Below are 19,333 nucleotides of genomic sequence, written 5' to 3' on the forward strand. Positions count from 1 at the left end.
TGGCAGCACCAGCGTTTTGAACTCGCTTCTCAACCAGGCCTATTTAGTCTCTTCTCAGCTGGCTTTTCATTGGACAGTAGAAGCCTTCAAAATCGCTGAGGGGGATTCGTTTTGCTGCTTTGTTTAAATCTGCTATTACATTTATTTATTGTTCTTTTAATTGTCATTTTACTTCATTTGCTTTTCTATTGCATTTGCATATTGTTACTCTTAGCTGCCTTGGACACTTGGGGCGGAAAGATTATACAGTGGAACCTCGGTTTTCGAACGTAATCTGTTCCGGAAGACCGTTTGACTTTCGGAAACCAAAAACTGAAAGCAGAAGCCTCAGTTCAAAAGGGAAACTCAAAATGGAAGCCGCGACGGACGTTCGGGTACTGAAAAATGTTCGAAAACTGGAACTTTTACTTCTGGGTTTTTGGTGTTCGGTAGCCGAAACGCTTGAAAACGGAGCCATTCGAGAACTGAGGTTTGACTGTAAAGGTAAAGGGACCCCTGACCATTAGGTCCAGTCGTGACGAACTCTGGGGTTGCGGCGCTCATCTCGCTCTATAGGCCGAGGGAGCCGGCGTACAGCTTCCGGGTCATGTGGCCAGCATGACTAAGCTGCTTCTGGCAAACCAGAGCAGCGCACGGAAACGCCGTTTACCTTCCCACCGCAGCGGTACCTATTTATCTACTTGCACTTTGACATGCTTTCGAACTGCTAGGTTGGCAGGAGCAGGGACCGAGCAACGGGAGCTCACCCCATTGTGGGGATTCGAACCGCCGACCTTCTGATCGGCAAGTCCTAGGCTCTGTGGTTTAACCCACAGCGCCACCCATGTCCCTAGAGGCTTGACTGTAGATGCAAATAAATAAATAAACCCTCCAAGTTCCGTTAAGCAGGGGAGCCTGGACTATGACGTGCTTAGCCCCATCAGCAGAGTCTTGTGAAGTACACAAAATATGAAAGACAGAGAATGATGGACAGAAAGCAAGGTTGCCATGATCACCATCTATCTCTTGCATATTACAAGAACCACAGCAACATCATCACAAGACTGCAAATCCAGAACCCTCCACAGACTCTCTAGTGAGCCAAGAGCAGTGCTTCATCCCATCAACAAAATTCTGTATCCTCTCTCATTTTCCACGATCTCCCAAAAATTCTTGCGCCTCAGGACTGCAAGCAGTTTCTTCCAGTATTTTCTACAGTCACGTTTTGCACATAATGTGCAAGACGGAGACAGATTGGGGGAGGAACAAAAGCTTGTTCAGCGGCAAATAAAAAGGGGAGTTGCTAACTATTAAACATTCTGAAGAAGCAGACGAAAGTGACACAGAAACTGAACTGCCTCATTTTTTTGTCTTATTTTTTATATGAAGCTTAATCTTCATCTCTTCACTGGAAGCCTGCAAGGGCTCCACCTGCTGGAAAACAAGCAGCAGTCCTAAGCAGAAGCATGATGGAGCAAAAACTAGGCTAAGCTATATAGGTCTTTAAGGAATTATGTAATAACAATTCCAAAGCATTTCAAGCCAGGTAAGGCCTCTAATTACCTTTTCTTTCTTTTTGTTTTGTTTTAGAAAATCAAAGTCCCTCCAAAGAAATCTATGGCATCACAAGGCCCATCACACTTCCATAAATCCCCTTTTCTGTTTACTTAATGTACGCTGTAATGAATCAATATTCTAGCATTACATGAAAAATTAATTTCCTACTTCCTGCTGGTAGCAACAGTAAAAGGGGCAAGCTACTGCAAAGCAGCAACCATTTCCCTCCCTTACCCATTGGGACATTCTAGCAGTGGGGAAAGCTGTCATACAAGCAATAGCAAAAGGGATCATTTACAGGAATCAGTTCTGCCTTTGTCCTACAGAGATGCAAGCCGGAGTAACAACCGTTTATACTTTGTGAGTACTGCTATGCACAAAACAGAACATACCAGTGCTGACGTTTCTAGGCCTTCCACTGCAAGAAACGTCATTAATTTTATCCCTTATTCTGAGCAGATTTACGACGTTGTGTTTTAGTATAATCACAACGTAAAAGGGTTATTAAAAGCAATCATCACAAGTGTGCTTTCTTACTATTCCTATCTTTGGTTGTGGCTTGCACAAAAAGGCTACAAAGTTGGATTTACAAGGGATGCGGTTTGTGTTTGAGACAACATAATTTTCAAGCCCTCATTTCTGGTGTCCTCTGTTAGAAAATATGGCCCCAGATGGGTACCCTGAAACTTTTATGCCCAATCATGTCCATCTCTGTCTTGCTCCAAAATGCCACCCCTGCCTTATCCATTCCTCTTGTACCATAACCAGCTTTCTAATTGGATTAAAGGTAAGCAAAGGTCAATAATCATTTTAAAGTTACAACATACTAACTGCTTATTGCTGCAAATCAGGTTTGCACAAGTCTTCTTAGTTAGCCCAGTTTATTTAAAAGTGCCTAGTTTCCCTGTGCTGAATTCAGATTTTGATGGCTAATTTGACAAACCAACTAATTACCGTATTTTTCGCTCTATAAGACGCACCAGACCACAAGACGCACCTAATTTTGGGAGGAGGAAAACAAGAAAAAAAATATTCTGAATCTCAGAAGCCAGAACAGCAAGAGGGATCGCTGCGCAGTGAAAGCAGCGATCCCTCTTGCTGTTCTGGCTTCTGGGATAGCTGTGCAGCCTGCACTCGCTCCATAAGACGCACACACATTCCCCCTTACTTTTTAGGAGGGAAAAAGTGAGTCTTATAGAGCAAAAAATACAGTACCTGACACAAGACTTGCAGACCTTGGAAAACTTTGGAGGCTAGTGTTTGAGCTGCTTCTCTAATGTATATTGTGGGAAATGGATTTGCAATAACAGCCGACTCCACAACGAAACTGGAACCCTTTCCCTACAAATCAGGTTCAGCAGAAAGATTAAGCTAACAGTGCACTGGGAATCTGCCACAGGCCATACTGCCACCTTTAATAAGCCCGCAGTGGCTAGAGCTGGGCTATTTTAGAGTAGCTTTTGCTACTGCCTCTCACCTTCTGTAGGAAGAGAACAACCCACACAAGCATCTTGGCGTGTAGTTCTTCCAATGTAAAGAGTGTCCGAGGCGTGCGGATGAAAATCTTGGTCTTGCCGTAGGCCACGTCGTGTTGGAACCCGCAGTGCTCAATCAGTTTTTTTACAGCCTCCTTGTCCGATGGGAGCTTGTGATTTGGCCAAGTAAATTCAGGGATTATCTTGTACCTGCATGCCAGAATTTTAAAAGAAAGCACTGTTGGAGTTGTGTTTGCCATCTCTGCTCACTCACAGACTCATCAACCAGAGCCAGGGCCTTTTCAACACTGGCTCCGGCCTGGTGGAATGCTCTGTCTCTTGAGACCAGAGCCCTGCAGGATCTGATCTCTTTCCGCAGGGCCTGTAAGACAGAGTTGTTCCACCTGGCCTTTGGCTCAGAATCAGTTTGATTCCCTCCCCTTTTTCTTTTTCCTTTCTCCTCCTATGATGAGATTGCTTCCTAATTGTTTTAATATTGTATCTTAATCTTTTAAATTGTATTTTAATCAACTTGCTTTTATTATTGGTTGTTAGCCGCCCTGAGCCCGGTCTTGGCTGGTGAGGGCAGGGTATAAATAAAAATTTATTATTATTATTAGTAGTAGTAGTACTAGTAGTAGTATCATGGTAAAGGACTACTAAGGTATCCCCAGCATGACCTCAACAAATGCGATGGGGCTTTATCTTTTTCACTTCACATGGAAAGGAATTGCAAATGCAGATAATGGAATCCGTGACCTGTGCAGGTTTCAGTCAAACTGGGTTCAAACTGGTTTATGTTCCACAGAGTGTCATCTTACTGTTTGACAGATCATTTGAATGAGCTTTTTGGCTACCAAGCTTTAAGGATGTTCCAGTTTTGCAGAATGAAACTCCAGATAAATACACTCAATGGGTTAGAGTAACTCAGTGGATAAGAGGGTGGGGCCTGGATCAAGCAGAATTATTCATATCTGCCAAGGACTCTTTGGACTGGACAAGGACCTTCACCAGCCTAGCAAGTCAACAGGTATTGTGGGTGCTTAAGTCAGAGGCCTTTTCAGGCACAGAAAGCAGTAAGAGGTGCAACAATTGGCAAATCTTCTGCCCTTGCCTGCTCGACAACAATATCTTCCACCTGCTGAATTCCAGCAGTTGTCTCCTGGAGCCAAGAGACAGAGAATGCACAGCTGGCTTTGAGTATAGTTGTCCATATGGCCCAAGAATGCCATACAAAATCCTAGCGAAAGACAGGAAAGGGCTGCCTACAATAAAAAATTTTTTTTATTTATACCCCGCCCATCTGGCTGGGTTTCCCCAGCCACTCTGAGCGGCTCCCAACAGAATAAAAACAGAATAAAACATCAAACATTAAAAACTTCCCTAAACAGGGTTGCCTTCAGATGTCTTCTAAAAGGCAGATAGTGGTTTATTTTCTTGACATCTGACGGGAGGGCATTCCACAGGGCGGGTGCCACTACCGAGAAGGCCCTCTGCCTGGTTCCCTGTAACCTCACTTCTTGCAGTGAGGGAACTGCCAGAAGACCCTTAGAGCTAGGTCTGGGCTGAATGATGGAGTTGGAGATGTTCCTTCAGGTATACTGGGCCGAGGCGATTTAGGGCCTTAAAGGTCAGCACCAACACTTTGAATTGTGCCCAGAAACACACTGGGAGCCAATGTAGGTCTCGGCAGCCACTCTCCAAGTTAAAGCAGAGGCACACTACAAGACAGCCCTGCTCTCCCGTCTGAATTTCTTTGCTCAAGCTTTAACAGCTTATCACCAGCATAAATAGCAGCATTCGGCGTCCAAGGTGACCTCGGTATCTCTTTGGAATTAAAGAAGCTGCAACTCACATATTCAGTCATACAGAAAGGTGCTTTGCCGAAAATGGCGTACAGCTTTGCACCGGAGTGTGCACTAGGGAGCATGCATGCGCATCCATTTTCATTTAGATCTGCTGAGGAGCTCCTGCTCTGCCACAGGGAGCCCGTGGCGTAAATATCTGATCTATTCAGACAGCCAAACTCTTGCTCTTGGTTCCAGCTCTCTGCTTGCTAACCACGGATGGGGAAAATATTTCTTGTGCTAATCGGCCGGGAGAAAAGAGGTAGTTGGAGAACCACACAACTTTTGGACATTGAATTTATCCTACAGGGATGATACCAAGCTGGGCTCTAAGAAACCAAAGCTATGACCACAAAACTACATGAAAAGATTTTAAAGCAGAGGTGTTAAAGGAGCGGAACCAACGGCCCTCTAGATATTGGTGAATTATAACTCCCACATGATCCACATGTGGTGGACGTGTGAAAAGATTAAGATTTTTTTGGGGGAAATATACGATGAATTAAAAAAGATGATGAGGATAAAAAGGTAAAGGTAAAGGTACCCCTGCCCATATGGGCCAGTCGTGACCGACTCTGGGGTTGCGTGCTCATCTCGCTTAAGAGGCTGGGAGCCAGCACTGTCCGAGGACACTTCCGGGTCACGTGGCCAGCGTGACGAAGCGGCTCTGGTGAGCCAGCACCAGCGCAGCGCACGGAAACGCCGTTAACTTCATGCTATAAAGCGGTACCTATTTATCTACTTGCACCTAAGGGTGCTTTCGAACTGCTAGGTGGGCAGGAGCTGGGACCGAACGACGGGAGCGCACCCCGCCGCGGGGATTCGAACCGCCGACCATACGATCGGCAAGTCCTAGGCACTGAGGTTTTACCCACAGCGCCACCCGCATCCCTCCCAAGATGAGGATAACTTTTACTAAAAAAAGGGAGGCATTTCTATTAAGTATTTTAGATAAAGAGATCCCAAAAAATCTAAGAGAGGTATTCTTGTATGCAACTGCAGTGGCTCGAATACTTGTGGCCAAGGGATGGAAAGATCACGAGGCTCCAAAAATAACAGATTGGCAAATCAAATTACAGGGATTGGTGGAGATGGCTCAACTGACTAGTAAACTTAGAGGAAACTCAAAGCAAAAATTTGTGGAAAAATGGAATGGTTATAGAAGATATGTTCAAAAATACAATAATAGTTTTGACTCCGTGCTAGCATTCAAGTGATAAAGGAACTAAAAGGAGGTGGACAACGTTTAAGGATTTATTATGTTTTCAGAATGTATTAGAAAAATTATATAGAAAGGTTTATTGTTTTGTGTACATTCAAATGTAAGATAAAATATATGCAAAGGGAAGTCAAAGTTGAAGAAAAGATTTTGGAAGATAAAAGAGGAAAAAATATTGACTTTCATTATTATCATTTTGTGTGCGCGTGTGGGTGTGCAGGTGTCTGCACATATGTGTGTTATTGTATGCAATGTTTGGGAGGAAATAAGACAGTAAATAACAAACTAAATATCGATGTATGTAAATTTTATTTCTTAATTATATTTAGTGGCAGTATGGCTGTATTGTTTTTTGTAACATAAAATCATTCAATAAAAATTATTTTTTTTAAAAAATTATAACTCTCACCAGCCCCAGCAAGCATGGCAGATGGCATGGGATGATGAGTTGCTGTAGTTCAGCAACATCTGGAAGGCCAAAGGTTCTATTAAAGGTCTCTAAAACTGGCCTGGTGAAACTATTCTCATTAATGCCAACAGAAATCCCTATACGTGTAAATGTGTACTATTTTTTTGGCAAAGGGTTTTAAGGAGATAACAGAAAGCACTGGGTTAAAGCGGGCTGAAAGTCCAGAGGTAGCATTATTATCCATTTACGATGGGGGTGGAAGGTTGCAGGCTGGGAAGGACTCGCTCACAAGTTAGGACAGCTGCACAAGTTATTATAGCGAGGAAGTGGAAGGGGCAAGCATAATATAAAATGGAAGAATGGTATAAAGAGGTGTGGGATATAGCTATTAATGATAAATTAACATGTGCTATTAAGGTAAGACGGGGAATATGCAGGAGAAATGATTTTGAAGAGATACGGAAGGCGTTTGTAGAATTTGTATTGTTAAAACAGAAAGGGGTCAAACCATCGCAAGAGGTTTTGAAATTTTGGGAGGTTGGATAGTTACAATGGAACGGTCTTGGGGGTGGGGTGCACATTTTTATTCTTATTTATTTATGATTATTACTTTGTAAAAAAATATGAAAGAAAGTAATCCCTATACAAGTTATTTTATTCTCCCAAATAAAGCAGGGGGTATATAAAGCCAGTGAGGGACGCGGGTGGCGCTGTGGGTAAAAGCCTCAGCGCCTAGGGCTTGCCAATCGAAAGGTCGGCGGTTCGAATCCCCGTGGCGGGGTGCGCTCCCGCTGCTCGGTCCCAGCGCCTGCCAACCTAGCAGTTCGAAAGCACCCCCGGGTGCAAGTAGATAAATAGGGACCGCTTACCAGCAGGAAGGTAAACGGCGTTCCGTGTGCTGCGCTGGCTCGCCAGATGCAGCTTGTCACGCTGGCCACGTGACCCGGAAGTGTCTGCGGACAGCGCTGGCCCCCGGCCTATAGAGTGAGATGGGCGCACAACCCTAGAGTCTGTCAAGACTGGCCCGTACGGGCAGGGGTACCTTTACCTTTTTACCTATATAAAGCCAGTACCACTCAACGCGATACATTTCAGTCATTTCTGCCTAGCCTCTAGATGGTCCCCAAACAGCTGAAGGCTAGTCAGTTTTATCTTTCCTTACCTGTGAAGGAATTTCTCGTATGTTTGACGATAGGCGAAACCTGCTCTTCGGACCCTGACGTTTTCCAGGAGTCCAAGGTATTCCACCTGATGCCTGCAACGCTCCTCATCAAACAGCTGTGGCGACTTTTTGTCATTAGGCTTAATGCAGCGGACGTAGTATGGTTCCTAGGGGGAGGCAGTGAGGAACACAACAATTTTAGTGCTAAGAGCCAAGGCGCAAGGGCAGGGCAGTGCAAATGTAATACTCCAAATCGGATCATCGTTGCAAAGAAAACAAGCCAGAGAATTGCATGCTCCTCTTCCTCCATGTTGGTCCTAAACATGGTTAGGGCTAACCACAATTCAAAGTGTTAGGAAACCTTTAAAGCCCTAAACGACCCTGGCCCAGTATACCTGATGGAGCGTCTCCACCCCCATCGTTCAGCCCGGACACTGAGGTCCAGCTCCGAGGGTCTTCTGGCGGTTCCCTCCCTGCGAGAATGAGGTTACAGGGAATCAGGCAGAGGGCCTTCTCGGTAGTGGCACCCACCCTGTGGAACGCCCTTCCACCAGATGTCAAAGAGAAAAACAACTACCAGACTTTTAGAAGACATCTGAAGGCATCTGTTTAGGGAAATGTTTAACATTTGACATTTTATTGTGCTTTTAATTTTCTGTTGGGGGCCGCCCAGAGAGGCTGGGGAAACCCAGCCAGATGGGTGGGGTATAAATAATAAATTATTATTATAATATTATTATTAACCCAACCTGATGTCCTCCAGGTGTTTTAGACTGCAACTCCCATCAGCCCTGAGCACTGGCCATGCCAGTTGGACTGATGGGTGCTGGAATCCAACGGCATCTGTAGGTTGATAACTTGGGGAAGGCCAAGCTATCCAAATGAAAAAGCAAGCATTGCCTGGAAATGATTGTATTAAGGGTTGCTTCAACAATTTTTATTTATTTTAAAAAAAGCATTCAGAGGTTTGCTATGGCAAGTGTTTGACAAACGACATGCTACACATTTCATGCTGGCCGAGGTTAAGAGAAGATGCATTTCAACTAGATGCCTGGTTTATTAAGTGATGGAATTAAGTACACTGACAAAGCTCATTTGCAGTGGAAACAAATGGAACCACAAGGAGGAAGGAGAAGGGAGCAGGTTCGGCCAGCAAATGAGAGATTAAGAAACAAACGAGAGGGGTCCCCAGAGATTAAAAAAACCAAGTCTCACAATGGTCCATCACTCACTACAGCTGTCAGTGAAAGGAACATTAAGGAAAGACCCCTGGTGATCTTTTGAAAGAAGCCCAAAGCCTCATGAGGCAACTCTAAGGATTTAGTATTTATCAGCCACACTCCATTACACATGGCAGGAGCATAAATCAGTCCAAAGATATTATTTTTAAAAAGGTGCATGGGAAACACCTCTTGTCTTTTATTTCCTGACTTACAAGATCTGCTTGACAAGAAATGAGAGCACACAAACCCCTTAATAAGACAGGGAAAGGGGGGGGAAGTACATTTAGCTTTTATGGTGCCCAGATATTCTTTTGATCCTGATATAACAATAAATAATGGTAGAGTGAAGGCTTTGGGGTGTATCCTTTCTAATAAATGCTCCTAAATGGATGCTTTCACATACCTACTGATATCTTGGTTATTAACATTCTAATGCAGTCTTATTCCTTCATCCACTGAGTGGGATGGCTGGTCATTCTTACTGTTAGTGAGTCACAAAACGACATTTTAGAAAGGAGGAGAATATTTGCCCACCTTACCCAAAAGGAATATAGGGCAAGAAGCAAATCCCTACAGACAAATGGACTGAGGTTAAGTGCTAGAAAAATCTGAGATCTATACAGGGCAGTTAATTGGCATGCCATAACTGACACATTAGATCCTGAACCTGGAGAGTCAGAGCAAAATTTAGTGCATTTATTCCAAAAATTGAACAGGCTAATTTACAGGCCAAATATTCGCGGAGTAGTTGACAACAATTTAGGTGGGGATTTAGTTTGTGCACCATTCCCAATCTCTAGTTTAAGGAAGGAACTGCGGGTAATCAGTCAAATTGTTAAATAAGTCTCTGAGCACTAATTGGCCTGAGTGGTAATCCCCCCACCCAACATAAGAGCTTGTGAATCAGGACTCTTCTATGGTCTGAACAATAAGACAACTCTGCCAATGGCTCCATGACCGAAGACTCTTGACTGTATTACATGCTCCACTGATTTGAATGGAAAAGGGGAAAGTCTGAAGGTCAGATGGAGAATCTAAGCAAAAATATTCGGCCAGAATCAGAGGTACCGAGAGGAGACCATTAACAAGATCAGCAGGCTTCTAAATTATTATTAAACTGTTTTCTCTTTATTTAAATTACTTTTTATTCACCTTTCATAAAAATCTCAAAGCAGTTCATAATAAGACATTAGAAAATAAAATAATAATAATAATAATTATTTATTATTTATATCCCGCCCATCTGGCTGAGTTTCCCCAGCCACTCTGGGCGGCTCCCAATCAAGTATTAAAAACAATACAGTGTTAAATATTAAAAATTTCCCTGAACAGGGCTGCCTTCAGATGTCTTTTAAAGAGAAGATAGCTACTTATTTCCTACACATCTGAAGGGAGGGTGTTCCACAGGGTGGGTGCCACTACCAAGAAGGCCCTCTGTCTGGTTCCCTGTAACTTTACTTCATGCAATGAGGGAACTGCCAGAAGGCCCTCGGTGCTGGATCTCAGTGTCTGGGGTGAACGATGGGGGTAGAGACGCTCCTTCAGGTATACAGGACCGAGGCCATTTAGGGCTTTAAAGGTCAGCACCAACACTTTGAATTGTATTAAACTCAATACACTGGCCTTAATACATTCGTGTTGTACTTTTAATGTTTTATTGTGAGTTGCTTTAAGGTTTTTATGCAAAATGATATAAAAGCAGGATAATTGGTAAGTTCTTAGCAAGCAGGCAGGCACTTGCATTATCTTGGAGGGTTGTTCCATAGGCTGGGTGTCACAACAGAAAAGATCCTCCTCTGGGTTGTTGCAAGATGGATGACTGTTGGTTGTGAAACAACCAGCAGTACCTTGGCTGAAGATCTTAGCGACCAGTTAGGTCTATACTATTGAAGGATTCAGTTGGTCCCAAGTTTTTTAAGGCTTTACAGGTAAGCACCAACATTCTTAATTTGGTATATTGACAGCATATTAGCAACCACAGCAGTTTTTTTAAAGAAGCGAGATATAGATGATATAGATATAAATGAGTAAGATATAGATATATAGCACATTACAAATGTAATTTTACAAAAATAAAATAAAGACAACAATGAAGTTAATGCTATTCAACACTGGACAGTTTTTGAACAGCACATTTTGTCAGCTGTTTAGCACACAATATTACACTTCCCTCATAAAAGAAAATTTAATGCAACCATTATAACCCATTTATTTAACATATTGGCTTGACAGCTGTAAAGCTCTTAATGGCTGCCAAAGAGTCAGACTTTAATGTCCACGTTGCTGCTCTGAAGAACTCAGCAGTCCTTCTTCATTAAGGAAAAGATTGCACATAAAACTTTTGAATGATCAAGACAGAACCTTTCCTACACACTCTCCAGGAAGAATTCCCCATGGGACCTCCTAATGCATTTTGTTTGTACCTTCTCCCTGGGTCTCTTTACTGCCTCGCCTTTTAAATTAAGATTTTAGGGCTTCACTAATTTTGCCTCACACAGAGCACTGTCTACCCATCATGTGATTAATGCCCATAATGCAAAAGAAGGTTCAAGTCAGTAAAAAAAAAAAAGGATGGAGAAATAAATTGAAATAAACCTCAAAGGCGCTTCACTGACCCGTTCCCATGTGAGCTTAGATACAGGAGCCAACCCTGAATGAATAGCAGCAGAACTTTTTCCTTACATGCTTTGTTTTTGAAGCTTGTCTGTTTCTGAGGAACCCTCTAGCACTATTCTTGCTGGGGGTGCAAGGCACAAGTGGCTTACAGAGCCCTTTGCCAAGATCTTTGCTTGCATGGGATAAAATTGGCTGCTAGTAGTATTCTATCCTCAAGTTATGCTGACCAGACAAGGGTTGGATCGCTATTAAGTCCTCTATGCCAACATAAGCCCAGGTTATGATCGTGTACGAAATTTACAGCATCGTAACATTGTCGATGTGGGACGCGGGTGGTGCTGTGGTCTAAACTACAGAGCCTAGGGCTTGCTAATCAGAAGGTTGGCGGTTCGAATCCCCACGACAGGGTGAGCTCCTGTTGCTCGGTCCCTGCTCCTGCCAACCTAGCAGTTCAAAAGCACACAGTGCAAGTAGAAAAATAGGTACCGCTCCAGCGGGAAGGTAAATGGTGTTTCCGTGCGCTGCTCTGGTTTGCCAGAAGCGGCTTAGTCATGCTGGCCACGTGACCCGGAAGCTGTACGCCGGCTCCCTCGGCCAATAAAGTGAGATGAGCGCCGCAACCCCAGAGTCGGCCATGACTGGACCTAATGGTCAGGGGTCCCTTTACCTTTAACACTGTCGATGTAAATCCTATGCTGCTGTAACTAAACCAGCCTAAGACTGAGGAAATGGACGTCTCCAGAAGCACAGGGAGGGGGCAATCAGAAGGAATGGCCAGCTTGTTGCAGATTCTATCTACATTACTCCTGGGCAAGTCCTGACTCCCCTACTGGTGTAAAGCTAAGACAGCAAAAGAATGGCTGCAGGTCACTTGACTGCCACTGATGTCATCAGAGAGCTCATGAAATCTGCCCCCTTTCTCATTCTGCTCATGCAGCAATGGAACATAAAAATACCAACTAAGTCTGCAACCAATCATAGCACGCCGCTAGTCATATACAAACCCCAGACTGACCAGTTAACCAATTCTACCACGTATTAGACTAAAGGTTCATGCTTCCAGGTCAGAGTGGTTCCCTGGCAAGCTTTGCACCCGTCACCCATCTTTAGAAATTATACCTCTGGAAAACATCAGAGCCCAGTTCAAGTCCTGGGTCAGCTAGCCTATCAACCTCTGCTTTCTCATCTTCAAAAAAAACATCAACAGCTTTCTTCAGTGTTGGCAGGAGGGCTGCAATAAGGACTATCTGACCCTCTGAACATAGAACATGCTGTAGGAATTCTGCGCTGTTGTTGTTGTTTGGAAGCCTAGTATTTTTAATAATGAAATCCTACATACCCTGTTTCCCCCAAAATAAGACAGTGTCTTTTATTAATTTTTGCTCCCAAAGATGCGCTAGGTCTTATTTTCAGGGGATGTCTTATTTTTTCCATGAAGAAGAATACGGTACACATTTATTGTTGGGGGGAAAAAAAAGGAAATTTATTACCTGTATACTGTACAATGCCTTATGGTAGCTTCGGGGGCCTTATATTCCGGGGTGGCCTTATTATCGGGGAGGCCTTATATTCGGGGGAGGCCTTATATTACAGCGAGAGGCAAAACTGGAAGTAGGTCTTATATTGGGGGGATTGTCTTACTTTTGGGGAAACAGGGTAGATGAAAAAAACTGAGATTAGACCAGGTGCTGGGACCCTTTTCCATCATGAGAGCCACTTTGCCAAGGCTACTCGTGAATTGTGAGTTGGGGCAAAGGCAAGAGCAGACACAGGAGAAGTATGTGACTCTTTTTTGAACAGTAAGCTACATTCCAGCCACACGAAAAGTCATGAGGTTTCAATATCCAGGCATAATGACAGTGCAAGAATTTCAGCTAAGTCACTCGAGGAAGTTGCAGAACAGGGCTGGTGAGGGGGTATGTCCTATGGAGAGTGCCTGGAGGTCCCATTTAGCCCTGAGTCTAAGGTTCCCCACCCCTGCCTTAAACCGAAACCCATTATTACCTTTGACGCCAGGTTGTCCACTAAAGCAATCATTGAGTTCTTGAAAAGGGTAGCAGCGGTCAGTGGTCGCTTGGTCACTTCTGTGATGCTCAACTTGCCTTCTGGCCACATCTTTCTCAGTACGGGATTGGAGCTACAAAGCCAGGGGAAAAAAGAGGAGAAAGGTCAGTAATATTTGGTCAGCTGTAGTGAAGAGACATACGAATAGCTGAAGCTTGACTCCTTTCTTTGTATAACTTTTATTAAATTTTCTGTTTTACCATTTGAAATATTCATTTAAGCAACCTTAAAATGTTGATGACTTCCCTTCTTCTCTTTCCATGGTTCATTTTGCATATCATAAATCCCTGCATATTTTACATAACCTAAACCATTTAGTATTCCATTATTATTACATCCATCAAAACTTGTTTACACTGTTGTATTTATCTTAATGCTGCCAACGCTTTCAAGTGTACACAATTTCCCCCCAATACATTCAATAAACATTTTCCAATCTTCTCTAAACATATGTTCTTCTTGCTGTCTTATTCTATCTGTTAGGTCCACAAGCTGCACATATTTCATCAGTTTAAGTTGCCATTCTTCTTTAGTTGGGACCTCGCTCATTTTCCATTTTGGGGCTAACAAAAACACAGGCCACAGTAGTGGCATACATAAATAACCTTTTTTTTGAAACACAGGAATTTCCATCTGAATTAACCTCAACGAAAAGGACTCTGTTTTTTTGGGGGGGGAGTACTTTTAAACATTTTTTAAAATTCGTTATGAATTTATTTCCCAGTTTTACATGTCTGAAGCTTGACTCCTTACCTATTGTACATCAGGCGCTTGAAATCTTGAAATAACGTGTCCTTGTTTTTATCTATGAATCCTGTGACTGAGTAGCTGGTAAATGAGAGAGAAAGAGAGAGAATTAATTTCAGTGAACCTCAAGTGACAAAAGTAACAATTGGCCACTGAAAGGGAGAGGCATTTAGTACATAAGAAGAGCCTGCTGGACTGAGCCAATGTAGTTTCAGTGTCCTGTTTTCATAGCGGCCAGCCAGATTGCTATGGGAAGCCCACAAACAGGACCCAAGTGCAAAAGAGTACCCTCTCCTCCTGCAGTTTCCAGTAACTTGGTGTTCAGAAAGATTGCTGCCTCCTACTGCAGAGACATGAGTTACAGTGTCTGGAACGGGTCACAGCAGTCTCAACAACACATGGTTATCAGTACTGTGGCACCACACATTTTACCAAGCAGAAAATTAACAGCACTAGGGGTTCTCTCTTCCCTGGTAGACTTCCAGTGGGCTAAATCAAAATATACTTCATACAAAATACAAAATATACTTCATACAAAATATACTTCATACACAGTGACATGATGACTGACTACTGGAGAGAAGGTGTACTAGTTGTGAAAGCTCACCTTTGTTCTTCTCCTCTCACGGAGGACACTATATGATTGGCCGAATTTAGCTAGCAATTAAAGCCATGCGTATTTTTTATCAAATGTTATCTATATAATCCAAATAACAAAACAGAACTTCTTGAAACAGACACATAAGAACCAAACCAAACCAAAGCTGTGCGTATTTTCTAGTTTAAAAATACATGCCAATTTCTTAACAGTAGTTGCTGCCCTATCTGAAATCAGAAAAAACCAAGTTTGCTTCACCAGCATAATAGTATTATTTAAGAAGATCCATTTTGAAGTGGAGAGTTATTGGAATGAGACACCTAAGGGCAGGAACAGTGAGGTGGGAAGACTCTGGCTCAAATCTCATCTCAGCTGTGGACTTAACTAGACAACCTTAAACACATACCCACACACCCACACCCATTATCTTGACCTCAGTCCACGTCCAAGCCTATGATTTTTTAAAATGTAGATCTTATAAAATAGCTCAACAGGGCTCTCAAGACAGCAATACAGAGATAGCACTGACCTACCTTGCAGGGCTTTTGTAAATATTACTGGGGTTATACGGTGAAACACTTTAACCCAGTGGTCCTTCGAGTATTGTTGGGCTATTAACTCCCATCATACCCAACCACTGGTCACTCCTCTCGTCCCACATTTCTATTCATGTTTCCCTTACATTAACATTTCCTCCAGAAATTGCACACTTTCATGTGTGTGTTGCTACATTAAAATTGTAAAGATGCAGCAACACATTAAATATGCCAAGAAGCAAATTCTTGAGGGAGAACAGTGAAACAAATGGCTTCTGGGATTATGGAAAGATTTAGCTTTTGTGTTTGAAAGAAATTAACAAGGTGCCCAGGAAAACATGTGTTCAAGTACAATAAGATAAATTAAATAGCCTAACTAACTAACTATTTAATTTATTTATTTATTTATTTAACACCCTTGATAAGGGAGGTTGAATAGTGGTTTTGTGGCTACGCAGAGGAATAATGCAAGACCGCCTCACAGACCAGGCATGGGAAGCTATGAGTGGCATAGCACAGCAGCAGCGCCAAAAAACTATCGAAAAGCAAAACATATACAAACATTTCCTTAGACTTTGCAAAAAGTAAAAGAAGAGAAAGGCTACCTTGGGCTATAGCGCAATATGAGTGGAGAAAAAGCCGTGTGCGACTGCAAAAGTGTTTTTGAGGAGGTGTTAACAGATACTAAGAAAGCAAGTGCAGGAGCCACACTTACATAACGTCTCCGGCGTAGTGCTTAATCCGAAAGTCTCTGTCAAATTCCAGGTTTTTGTCCATAGCACAGAGCTTAAAAACAAATGGTTAAGAAGTCAATATTGCTGAAGCATCTGACTGCATTGCACAGCTGCTTCTCAACTACAGCTTCACATACAGGTTTAGCAATGGAATGTCATTCCGAATTCTATTGTTATATAAGGTATTTATTTATAGACAGACAATCTGTAAGTCAAGGCAACCTTTTCTTTTAGGCTCAGTGATACTGTTCCTTTATAGCGACAGAAACTTGCAGAGAATGAAGAACCGTGGGTCTCCACTGCCATCTGTTCACTCCTCTTTCGTGCGATGATCTAACCATATACACAGGCAAACTGTAGGGCATCACCAAGTGAACAGATTGATAGGAAACTTACAAAAAGTCTGTTTTCACAGGATATAGCAACCAAGTGAAGCTAGCATGAAGACAATACTGAAATCTTCACATGGCCAAGCAAAACCAAGTAGTTTAGCTCAAGTGAAAACAGGGCCAGAATTTAGTCTTTCTTGTTGTAAACCACAAAGCGATATGCCAGAAAGATGAACATAAAACACACTAAATCAAACACTGTTCCATTTCACATGTCAATGCCAAGTGGCGTCAGTGACTTCAATGGTCCTGCAGTTGTGAGGAAAGCCAAAGAGCTAATCCAAAGGTTGAGGTTGCTTAAAGGTAAAGGGTAAAGGGACCCCTGACCATTAGGTCCAGTTGTGACCGACTCTGGGGTTGCGGCGCTCATCTCGCTTTATTGGCCAAGGGAGCCAGCATACAGCTTCCAGGTCATGTGGCCAGCATGTCTAAGCCGCTTCTGGCAAACCAGAGCAGCGCACGGAAATGCCGTTTACCTTCCCGCTGGAGCAGTACCTATTTATCTACTTGCACTCTGATGTGCTTTCAAACTGCTAGGTTGGCAGGAAGGTTGCTTAGATAAGAATAAAGCATGTGGATATTTGCCCCTGTTTTATATACAAAGTTAAGAGTCATTGGTTCATTTAGCTCACTACTGTTTATTTGTGCTCCTGGGTATCTCCCAAACACGGCACTTGCAGTCCTTTAACATGGTATATAGGGGAGTGAACCTGAGATCTAATGAGGTGTGCCCCTTCCGATATATTAAGGGATCGTATATTATGCCTTCCCAACACAGAAATAAAACCCATGTCATGGCGGCGGCGATTACAAGATCAAAAGTCTTACTGAAACGGCCTTTGCTTTATCTAGTAAATCATTCACACTGGGGAAAAGCTGTGACGATTGGGTTTTGACAGAACCATGCTAACTATTGGTTCTCTCTTTTTCGTTCCTCTAGGTGCTTTCACAACAGTGACTTGTGTGTCCCAATGTCTTCCCCACTACAAAAGACACATTCTCATCATGGTAGCTGGCAGCTGAGATTTATCCAAACTGATCTTGAAAATTCATTCCGCCAACATTATGTAGGCAGCTGAGAGCATTCAGATGATGACCTGGGTCGCCAACGGACAGCAATAAAGGGGCACAGTGTGGGACCAAGTTCAAGTGCAGTGGGGTGCTCGACCTTCTACCTGTCTGTCGCTTTCCTCCTGTGGCCTCCTCCCTCCCGGCAGCATTTTTTTCTAGCCAAGCTCCAAGAGCAGAAGTTAGTCTGGCAGAAAATGGGGGAGAACTCACCCAGGGAGGGGGAACTCAAGAGAAAGGTAGTAGGTGAAAGGAAGGGCTCAGAGCTTATATTCCAGCCTGCTGTTTTCCCACTTAAAAATACTTGTGATTAACTCCACGCAGAAAAGGGCACATTTAGCATAACCTGTGGCATGGCTTTATCATCCATCAACTACCAGATTGGTAGAAGAGGAGGAGGAGTTTGGATTTGATATCCCGCCTTTCACTCCCTTTAAGGAATCTCAAAGCGGCTAACATTCTCCTTTCCCTTCCTCCCCCACAACAAACACTCTGTGAGGTGAGTGGGGCTGAGAGACTTCAGAGAAGTGTGACTAGCCCAAGGTCACCCAGCAGCTGCATGTGGAGGAGCGGAGACGCGAACCCGGTTCCCCAGATTACAAGACTACCGCTCTTAATCACTACACCACACTGGTTCTCTATGTGGGTGACATGTGTTCATGACCTTACTCACACATCACAAGAACCTTCTGCTTCAGGGATGGGGAATTTGTGGCCTTCCAGATGTGGTTGGACATCTATTAGCTGCAGCAAGCACAACCAATGGTCAGGAAAGGCGGGAGCTGTAGTCTACAAAACCTGGAGAGCAACAGGTTCTCCAACCCTGCTCTAGTCCCTCTGTGCAGAAATGCTTCATTTATGGAAATTATAATGGGTGAAGCAGGCTTGATCTTCTCCAGATGAGGAGAGGAAGGGGAAAACTCAAGCCAGAAAGGCAGATTATACACTGCCCAGCACAAAGTTGTGCAGCTAGCAGGAACCTTTCGTCAGGCAAGAGAGGGAAGAGGCCTGTAATGTAACTCAGATTTCTATTTCGTGCAGAGCAAAAACGCTTTCTTCTGCTGCGTGGGTTTTACCATACCAAAACAAAAAACCCAAGCTGACTGCGTATCTGGTGTGCTGCTGTCTGTAAACTAGGACACTAGAATGTAGGGCACAGCAGCCCCTCAGAGCTTATCTGTCCCAACGCAAAACCCAATACGCTTCACAGGGGAGTATTGAAGCATTACGTGTGAGGTTCCGAGATCACGATTTCCAAAGCACACGGTCCTTTCCTCTTCAGAAACACTTGCCTCAATATTTGTGGTCACCGTTGCTGCTTTCAGCAAGGTACCTGGGCAGTGCAATACCAGATTGGTTTTGCTTTGCAGGATACAGAGAAACCTGGGTTTCCACTATAATAAACTGCCGGAAATATTAAGGAAGCGATAAGAGTGTTTTGGAGAACACATTTACGAATGCAAGTTTGTGATTGCACCAGGAAGCATGTGGATAGGGGTTGAGGAACACACAAAGACATGAGGACTTGAGCTTTCGTGTAAAAATAAAAGGAAGCCCCCAAAGTAAAATATCTTAATACTCAACGTAGCAGAAAGAATTCTAAAAGCATGCAGGCAATTTTTGGCAGTAGTTAGGGGGAGGGATTTCACTCATCATAGATTCTAGCTGATCCTGATGTCTCCTGATCTAGCAGTCTCTCTTCACGGACAA

The 19,333-nt window shown here is 43.3% G+C and overlaps 1 protein-coding gene across 2 annotated transcripts in view; it reads right to left on the bottom strand.

Moving 5' to 3' along the window:
• Nucleotides 1-19,333, bottom strand: part of MYO1D (myosin ID) — a 173,071-nt gene that overhangs the window by 98,380 nt on the left and 55,358 nt on the right. For both annotated transcript variants that reach the window (XM_053359882.1, XM_053359883.1), the window contains exons 12-16: nt 16,148-16,218; nt 14,305-14,379; nt 13,492-13,624; nt 7,649-7,815; nt 3,014-3,221 (exon numbers count right to left, since the gene is read on the bottom strand). In XM_053359882.1, the coding sequence (XP_053215857.1) occupies nt 3,014-3,221; nt 7,649-7,815; nt 13,492-13,624; nt 14,305-14,379; nt 16,148-16,218 (654 nt within the window). The remainder of the gene's footprint in view (nt 1-3,013; nt 3,222-7,648; nt 7,816-13,491; nt 13,625-14,304; nt 14,380-16,147; nt 16,219-19,333) is intronic.

Source organism: Podarcis raffonei, chromosome 13 (assembly GCF_027172205.1).
Source record: "Podarcis raffonei isolate rPodRaf1 chromosome 13, rPodRaf1.pri, whole genome shotgun sequence".
In the NCBI taxonomy this organism is placed as follows: domain Eukaryota; kingdom Metazoa; phylum Chordata; class Lepidosauria; order Squamata; family Lacertidae; genus Podarcis; species Podarcis raffonei.